The 9,723-nt window shown below is 38.8% G+C and overlaps 1 protein-coding gene across 2 annotated transcripts; it reads left to right on the forward strand.

Annotated features, from left to right (window-relative positions):
• Positions 1-2,721: 2,721 nt before the first annotated feature.
• On the forward strand, positions 2,722-7,134 carry LOC129241872 (probable G-protein coupled receptor Mth-like 9). Of its 2 annotated transcripts, none has more exons than XM_054878417.1 (8): positions 2,722-3,849; positions 4,117-4,261; positions 4,325-4,516; positions 4,594-4,827; positions 4,900-5,056; positions 6,286-6,489; positions 6,551-6,651; positions 6,866-7,134. In XM_054878417.1, exons 1-8 carry the CDS (start codon positions 3,316-3,318, stop codon positions 6,910-6,912), a joined length of 1,614 nt encoding a protein of 537 aa, XP_054734392.1. In that variant the 5' UTR covers positions 2,722-3,315; the 3' UTR covers positions 6,913-7,134. The 2 variants fall into 2 exon arrangements, with proteins under 2 accessions (XP_054734392.1, XP_054734393.1); XM_054878418.1 differs by having other exon boundaries at positions 2,723-3,849; positions 6,572-6,651.
• Positions 7,135-9,723: the final 2,589 nt, after the last annotated feature.

A 9,723-nucleotide genomic window follows, 5' to 3' on the forward strand; every position in this document is an offset into this window, starting at 1 on the left:
AGAAATCATAATTTATTTTTTTCGTTTTTTATGTACTACTTTTTTATTATTATTTCTACTATAATTACAATTAATGTATTTTAGAATTAAGAATGAATTGTTAATTGTTTTGCATTTAAATAAAAGTGTAAATAAAAACACCAAAGAGCAAAGTGTAACTGTTAATTTATTGAGTTTTTGTTAAAATAAAAATCACTAATGCAAATAACAAACTAAAATTCACGCTAGGTTCTCCTTATTCAAAGTCTAGACGATAAAATAGCCTCAAAATTGCTCGCCAAAGGAACACTGAAATCGGATAATATCATTTAATGGGCTCCGAATTGTTAGACATAACTGCCAGTTGGGAACAAGAACGTCGAGCGCTGGACAATGCAGCCGGTCACATAATCACTGAAAACGTAATCAACAAGTTGCTAAGCAGCGTTGAAATGTGAGAAATCATCAGTGGTTTCGCGTAAAAATTTCTCCGTCACCTGGACACAGGCACACTTGAATAGACCTTGCAATGAGGGAGGGAGCTGGAACACCAGTCTGAAGTAATACGAAAGGAGTTTTAGGGTGGGCGACGGTGCCAAATGAGGGAATTGTTATTGCTGCGGCGACAGCTTTGATGTTGCATTAGGCATTTTAAACCTCTGCATTCGCACCAAAAACCCAAAAAAAAACTGTCAGTTATCAGATATTTATGTCTCAGGTGTAGAAATGCATATTTGCCAACAGTGGCATTATGCGCCACATAATCGGCGCTTAAGCAAAAAATAAAAATAATAATAATATTTGTCAACAAAAACATTGGTGAACTTGCGGAAGCAGAAATGTATGTGTAGCCAGTATGACTTTTGTTGCCTTTTTCGGGGAACTTATCAAATCTAGTTCGTAAATGAAATTTGATTTAATTGACACTTATTTGGAATACGATTCCAGTGAAAAGTTGTCACTCAGTGTCGAACTTGTATTTACCATTTAAACACTAACTTTTTTCATGAGGGCAGCCTACGTATTGAAGCATAACCAGAACTAAAGCGTCTTTCAAAGAACGCACCTAGATGTTGTTTTAAAATGAAACTTCCAAAAATTAAGATCATTTCACAATTTTTATTCAAAATACCCTTAAGAATTATAATTGTCTATAGGACTAGGTTTTTGTGGCAGTCGGCGTTATTTTTTTTGCGTCGTTTCTGGGATTTCCTTTCCCAGTCAATGCGGTTGAGTCTCGACTGTAGCCGCGAACGTTTTTCCGGCGTCCCATTTAGTGATGGTCGAGCACATATCCTGGACAAATTTTGCGTGGGATGGCGGGTGTTCGAATGCCTTCGCCAGCATTGCTCGTTCTGCGCTCTCGACTGTATTCGAGCAACTCGGCCAAAAAGGGCTGTTGGCCAGCTGGAAACGGTGTAGATATTCAAGGAAGCAGCCGTGTCCGGTGAGTATCTGAGTTAGGTAGTAGTCACTATCGTCATGCTTCCTATTCATCCACCCTTCAAGGTTTGGTATGAGTTTGTAAGTCTACCGGACTTTGGTTGACTCATCCCATCTGCTTTGCCATTCGATCATCGATCGCGTCTTTTCTACCGCCTTTTTTGCTAACGTCGGTTTCACTCGTTTTACTTCATAGAGGCGATACAACTCCATCGCATGAATATCCACTGGTATCTTTCTAGCAATAAAGCATATTGCGTCGTCTGATACCGTTCTATAAGCGCATGCAGTACGTAGTGCGCTGCGTCTGTGGGTGCGAACTACCTCTCGCATATGGCTATGTTTAACCTCAGCCCATATCGGCGCCGCATGTAATACGATAGAGTCCATCACATATGAGTCGTCTCCTCTCTCCTTGCGGGCCTCTCTCTCGCGAGTGCGCCATTGACAGCCGCTGCTTTACAATTAACTGCTGCCAGATGATGCTTGAAGTTTAGCCTCGTGTCGAGCATGACTCCGAGATACTTAATCGCCTCCTGTGAGAATATTTCGTGTCCGCCAACGGGGATCCTCATAATCTTCTTTTGCTTCCGCGCGCTTATAAGCACGGCCTCTGTTTTCTGGGCTGCTAGTTCCAAGCCCGCATTAACGAGCCATCACTGTACTCTCGCTGCTGCATCGTTACAGTTTGTCTCCAGCTGATCTAACCGCTTGTCTACAGCTACCAGCGCAATATCATCAGCATATCCTACGATCGGCATGTGGCAGTTGGCTTAGAGTAGCCAACTCATTTAGACCATGTAGGGCCGTTGTGGTGCCACTGTGTAACGCGGGAACCTCAGTGTTTATTCCTCATGGAACCATTTAGATGCTCTTATGAAGCGCACGATAGGTTTTATCCCAACAGCCGACACTTTCGGGGTCTAAGAGAATCAAAAGAGTATTTTCCTGGCAACCCTGTTCTACTCCTAGCTAACGGTAGATAATTCGATAATTTGTACCAATGTTTGAAAGCCTGTATAGTTAATTAAATGAACAGTACTACGTTTAAGTGCTTAAATTTATCGACTATTTGCCAGTAAGCTGAACACAACTTCACTGGAAAAAACTCCAACGATATCGCGTCGAAGCCTCTATTCATTTTAGCTCATTTATATGCATTTGCCCATTCGCCACCACTGTAATCACTTCTGAAGCTTTGCGCAACTTTTGGTTGAAGTTTCCGCTATGTCGTAGGTGAGCTTTTCTTGCTTAAATTTCAAAACATTTGCACAGAACACAAATTTTTGTTTATTAACCAATTTTTGCTAGCTGCTGAAGGTCAAGGTGTCTACCGATCGTGTCGTGTGGTAATATATGTATGTGTGCGCGTTACTCAACTGTGTAGGCATTAGAAGGAGCATTTGTGAACGTTAACGATCTGTCGCCAGCGCATCTGCTGCCAGTTTATTTTGATTTCTGGAGCGATTCAGACGTGCCTATCTCTTGACGAATATCTGTGTGGTGGAAGAGCGATAGAGTGCGGCGGGCGAAGCAGATTGACTGGTACGGCGTTGAACGCGAATACGAGTGCCAAAGAACGCGCATGCAAAATAAGCTACGATAATGTGCAAATAAAATATGCGAACACATAACAAAAAATTATAAAAATACCTATGTGCATAGGTGTGTGGAATTGTGACGTCACCGTGACGATAAAAATAAAATAAGTGATTAGCAAAATAAAAATTCTATAGTTAATCTCCCCGCGCATAACTATTATCACATCACACATCATCTATGTATGCGCATACGTGAGAACATATTTTTTGAAATTCTTTCCTTCTAACGTGATTGTGCGTGCGTGTGTTTGCCGTTATAGGTCTATTGAAATTTCCGTGGTTATTAATCGCTATGACATCCACCGCTATCCGATTATTACTTCACCTTTTTGCCGTGTTTTTGCTGCATTTATATGTGTGTGTACGCCCGATACTGGCAGTAAGCCCCACATACCCCTGCCTCTATACGCAAACTGTCAATATAACCGAGGGTCTCCGGCTAAAAGATGGCTCTTATTCATATGAGGGCCTACTCATACCGGCAAACATGACAGCCCTCTACAATTTTCAAGTGGTCGACGGCATTCTGTCGACTGCGCCGTTACATATGCGCGGCTGCGCCTGCCGCCAACGGCCTTGTATCACGTTCTGCTGCCCACCGGAACAAGTGTTCGACGAGTTAAGGCACAGTTGTGTGCTGCAAGCGCCGACGCTGAGCGCTCAGCAGCGGAGCGCACAGCGCGCTCATATCGAAGTGACTGCGGCCAATGGCAGCGTCAATGTGATCAACGTGCGCGACATGTTCATTATAAGCTACGAGACAGGCTGTAGCCGAAAGTACGTTGATAAAGACAATGAGCTCTTCTGGAAGTGGGACCTCTTTGCGGTAAGAACTTGAAATTGGGAGTTGCTAATTTCCATTACGAATTATGCACATCAGAGTGATGCCAATCGATAAAGTAGTGACGTGATATCGATTTGATTTCCGTATGATGTCATTTATTTGTACGCACAGTTCAAAACAACACAAAAATTGAATTTTCAACTAAGTAAAACCACGTTTTGAAAGGCTGTTAAGCATAGCAAAAATAAATTTTATGTAGTGTACCACTCTATTGGCTGCCTTTTACTCATCTGTGCAACACTCTTTCAGAATGGCTCACTTTCTAGCCTAGGCCGAATTTGGAACACCGACGAATATTGTTTCACCCCATTAGAGCACAAGAAAGTCTGGAGCTTAGTGCCACTTACCTGCGAACGTTCGGCGCACGGCTTTCGCCTTTGGATTTATGTGATATGTCTGCAGTTAATCTTTTTTCCTTAATTTCCATTCTCTACATACCTTCGTGTTTTTCCCATAGGTTTATTTCTGGCGATACTTATCTATGCATTCATATTGCTGACCCTGGTATCAATAAAGGCGGTGCGCAATTTTGGTTATGGCGAATCGATTATATTCTATCTGGCCTCTAAAATCATTGGTCTCTCAGCGCTGATGTATCTGGCATTGCGGTCTCGCTTGGATCTTTCAGAAACCGCTTGCCGCAATATTGGTATGAATTTCATTCTAGAACTTAACGGTTAAATACTTAAATATTTGTGTTGTTTTAAATAAATTTTCATATTTCAGGCTTCATTGCCTATGTCTTCCTCATGTTTTCTTTCTTTTTGCTGGCAATCATAAGTTGGAATTTCTGGTACAATTTCAAGTCGAACCGTTTGAGCAGCTGGAAGCGAAAGTTAATCTACATGGTTGCCTTCGCCTTAGCTGTGGCTCTGAGGTTTTTGCTAAAATTCATACAGGACTCTAATATTTACCAGCAGCTGAAGCCAGGCATAGGAGATGCTTTTTGTTGGTTTGATGGTGAGTAAACTGCTGAACTTTAAAATTAAAATTGCGAAAATACCAATTAGTGACTTTTTCTTCTATTTGCAGTTCGTTTATGGGGTATATTGTTGTACTATTACATACCCATAGTCATTTGTTTGGGGCTCAGCTTGACGCTCTACTTGAAAACATATTTAATCCTTTGGAATTTACCAGAAGACACCATTAATTTAGCCGGCTACGATATCAAGCTGATAAAAGCGCAGTGAGTGTCCTTTCGAATTACTTTGAAAAGCAACGAGTGCGCGTTGTCTTTAGCTGAGGTTAGGTTAGGCGGAACTGGTTGACTTGCAGTCATGCATAGACCAGTTTGGTCCATAGTGATGCCAGATGGAGTTCATAGATGTCCAGAACCTCTTCTTTCTCGGAAATGTAGTTGATAGCCTTAGAGTCTGTATAAAAATTTCTACTCACTAGGGAGAGTGTAAAATTTCGCCCTATATAGGGTCTAACAATAGCTATCTGTGAATTCGAATTGTATACATTAAAGTAACCTTCTACGAGTGGAGAATCTCTACAGAAGACGACACTTATGAAAATGCGCCTCCGATAGCCATTCTCTGATATGAGTTTTGTAGGTGTCGAGTTTCTTAATTATCATTCGAATATTCGAATGAGTTTTTGTGTCATTGTTAACAATGAGGCACGCATTGAGCTTTCTGAAACCCAATATATATAAATATATATATATATATACAATATATAATTGGCGCGTACACCCTTTTAGGGTTTTTGGCCGAGCTCCTCCTCCTATTTGTGGCGGGCGTCTTGATTTTGTTCCACAAAGGGAGGGACCTACGGTTTCAACCCGACTCCGAAGTGCAGATATTTTTATAAGGGCGTTTTCATGGCAGAAATACACTCGGCGGTTTGTCATTGCCTGCCGAGGGGCGACCGCTATTAGAAGAAAGTTTTTCTTAATTTTGGTGTTTCACCGAGATTCGAACCTACGTTCTCTCAGAATTCCGAATGGTAGTCACGCACCAAGCCATTCGGCTACGGCGGCCGCCCACAACTTCAGTCAAAATATTGCTTACACTGCCAATGAGATTCTAGCGCTTTTACCAAATCTCTTTCAGTTACTCGATGATTTTTCCATACGATATTTTGTATTTTTTCTACGATTTCTGGAGTTGCTGCTGTTTTTGGACGTCCTTGACCTGGATCATTTTCAAGGCTTGTACGACCACGTTTAAACTCAGTAACCCATCTTTCTACTGTAATAATTGATGGCGAAAAGTCCTTATACACTTTGAACATTCGTTCGTGAATTTCCTTTGCTTTTAAACCTTCCACAAATAAAAATCCAATCGCTGATTTTTCCATTGTAGAAAATACTGCGACACGCCGATACTAAACGCGAGAAATAGATGAGAATCATGAATTATTTGAGAGCTTTTAGTAATTTATAATATTTTAATTCTTCTCTTACAGTTTTTATGCATTTTTCGCATATCTTTTTGGCGTTTCGTGTGTGTGGCTGCGCGAGTTCATCGTCTATCTGACATTCCGTTTCAATGGTCGATACTTTGTTATTGATTTCGTAACTGGAGTTTGCGTCTTCGCTCTCTCTATTTGCGGACTAATATTCCTCCTATATAAAAATCCATTGGTACGCGCCTGGTGGCACGTAAATGTGTAAGTATAATATGGAAGAAAATATGCGGAAACGAAAATTTCTTCAAGAATTCCTATTCAGGACATTTTACTTGCCTTACAGAACGGATGACAGAACTGAGAACGGTGTCTACTTGACACAAATTTACCGCCCGGAGAAAGCTCGGATTGATAAACTCAAAGGTATAAACTTCAAACCATTAAAATATGTTTTCTATTATAAATAAGTATGCGAATAATTATAGACCAAGAAATTCCTAAAGTGTATACTAGGCACTTAGTAGCACTTTCGAAACTTGAAATTGGTTTAGGAAGTAGAGCTAGCCCTAACTAGCTTATAATTATTCGCAGCAGTGAATTTCACTGTTTTAAAATGAGTTATTTTCTTATCTTGCAGACGGCTATAAGGACGAGATTAGAGAGGAAGATATGGCTTTGAAATAAGATTCCGTTGCATTCGTGAAAAGGTGTGAGAAGTTAAAGACTCGCCAAAGGAGAACCTTCGCAATACTTCGCCAATCTATTGCGAGAGTGTGAATCAAACAAAAATCGGAATGAAGATATTAACGGAAAGTAGCAGCAGCTAATAGCGTTCGAATGTCAGTGTTATTATGTGTCGGAATTTGAAGCTTAATTTTATTCAAATGAACTTTAAGTAGCTGATTTTTTAATTATTTATATTAATATTAATATTATATTAATTATAATTAGTAGGAATTATCTAAAGAAATTTTGTATCTCAGAAAGCATAAATATTGTACCGTTAAGTAAATTTAACAAAAAAAAAAACAAACACGCGTGGTAAAGAGATTATGTGCTCACAGAAGTATTGGCCTTTTATTTTTGAAACAGTTATTAGAATCAATTTCGTCGTTAATTTATTTTCAGCTGAGCAATTCGCACCAAACGGATGTTTTCAATGGATGTAATGGCTGTTTTTGAATGGCTTCGGGTTGCTCTTCAGCACAAATGGGGCATTTTTAAAAGCCTCAATGGCATTAGTCGTCGTAGTATTTATTGCAAATAAAAGTAAAATATTATACAAAATTTGAAATTTACTAAGAAAAAAATAAATATTTATATTAATTTATCGACAATTAAGAATCTCAATCAGTTTTAAATCATTTAAGGTAAATTTTCCGAAAAAGACTTTTCTATATTCTCTTAATATTGGGCAGCGCGCCAAGAAATGTGCTATGTTTTCAAGCTCGCCTAAATTGGCCATTGAGCAAGTTTTATTTGCTGTGCCAAGTATGTTGTTATTTAAAATTATCATACCACTTCTAGCCCTCATTATCAACATGCTTGATTCTATATTATATTTTTTTAAACAAACCAAACGACCCGGACTTATATCCGGCCAAGGACTGCCACTCCAGCAGCATTCTCCGTATGTAAATATGGGGAATGTTTATGCAGCTACAACAACAACCAATCTAATTCCTTATATATCCTACTATTGCTTAAGGCTTTTTATTTGTACACAATCATCCTATCCTGGTTGTGGTTTGTTAAAAGCAATTTTGCATCTTCTATCCAGCTTTCTGGTTGTATGTTATCTATTCGCCAAATGACATCGTTTTTACTAAACTAGTTCTTTAATCCAGAAGACTTCTTTCTTTATAACAATTTTGGATTGATAATGTGGCAGTGGATTTTCTGAGTACATAAACAAAATTCTGTGCATATACTTAAGGAACAGATCTAAAGTGAACAAATGATTTTCTTGACTGCCGGGGTCCAAAAAGTATGTATTTAGGCAAATGTGATGGTAGCTTGAGAGTTCGCTTTACAAAATACTTTTGCAATATATCAACTTCTTCAAACCAGCAAAAACCCCACACCTGCAATGGCATTATGAAACTACGATTTTAGCGATACTCTTCTAAAATAACACTAAACCAAGCCCTGTGCCTTCTGCCCATTCCATCAAAGTTAACGCTAAATTGTCTAGTTTTAGAGAAAATAAATTGCATGCATTTTGGGTCTGTACGTAGTTCTTAAAGTAGTGAGGTTGCTCTAACTTCAGCAAGGTGGCTATACGAAATAGAGCTAATTTTGAGCACTGAGGAAGACTTCCATTTTACGCTGAATTTGATAAATATTTACGTCGGGTTAAAATGATTTTTATGAAAACTGTTTTTATATTGGAAAAGCTTTGGATGGACTACCATTTGCACTTTATTATACTAAAATGTAATGGGCTAAGCAACTAGGAGATAATTTTTATAAATCCTCTACAAAGTTTAAAACTTGAATTATATATTCTTTGTTATTGAATGAACAATGAATGAGTATATTTTTATAAAAAAAAAATTAAATTAAAAAAATGAAAAATTAAGTAAATAAATACATAGTGAAAACTTGTCAACGTGTGGGGCGAACTTTTTATAAATAATTTTGGAACAGACTATAGAATTTGCACTAGTTTCAAGTTCATATTGGTCATAAAAGTCAAGATGAATACGAAACGCGCATAAAACGCTAGTCGATTCTCAGTGAATTGGAGAAGATTTTTTGATGTGTCCAATTGGCGCCGGTTAGCACGAGAAAGAAACGACTGGTGCGCTTTGTTAAACTCGGTCAAAATCGCGTAAGCGGTTATCGCGCCAATTAAGAAGAAGAAGAAGTCATCAATCCAAATCAAGAGCGTAAGCGTAAATTCTCTTCCAAAGAGAAGACCAATCAGAAAAGTTAACGAACGGAAAATTTGACATCACCTCCAAAAACAGGTGGACGAAGATATATTAACTGAGTATGTTTACAAATATTTGTGCTGTTTATTGTTGTATTGGGTTAGGTTAGGTTATGGTGGTAGTCGGTCTGCACGACCAAATCACATAGACCTTACAGGTCCGTTGAGATACCACTGTGCTGCCCGGGAACCCCATTTACCTTCCTTCGGGGAACCATTTTTTGGCTCTTATGAAACGTAGAATTGTTCCCAACCCCACACCAGACAGCTCTGTAAGAGAATTAAAAAGTATTTACCTAGACAACCTGCTCTAATTTTAGCTAGGGCTGGACAATTGCAAAGCATGTGCTCAAATTATATATTTTCCATTTTTTCAGTTTCTGGCCATAAATTGCGAATTGAAAAACTGGAGCGAGAGCAAAAGTGCTCCGAAGTACAGATTCCACAAAAACAAATTTTTTTGTTTACAAAAAGTTCAATCATATGCTTTCATGTTATATGGTTTGGTGATGGATAATTTTTGCGGACTAAAATTTCTTTAGGACGTCTCCCATAGCTTT

Source organism: Anastrepha obliqua, chromosome 3, assembly GCF_027943255.1.
Source record: "Anastrepha obliqua isolate idAnaObli1 chromosome 3, idAnaObli1_1.0, whole genome shotgun sequence".
Lineage (NCBI taxonomy): Eukaryota > Metazoa > Arthropoda > Insecta > Diptera > Tephritidae > Anastrepha > Anastrepha obliqua.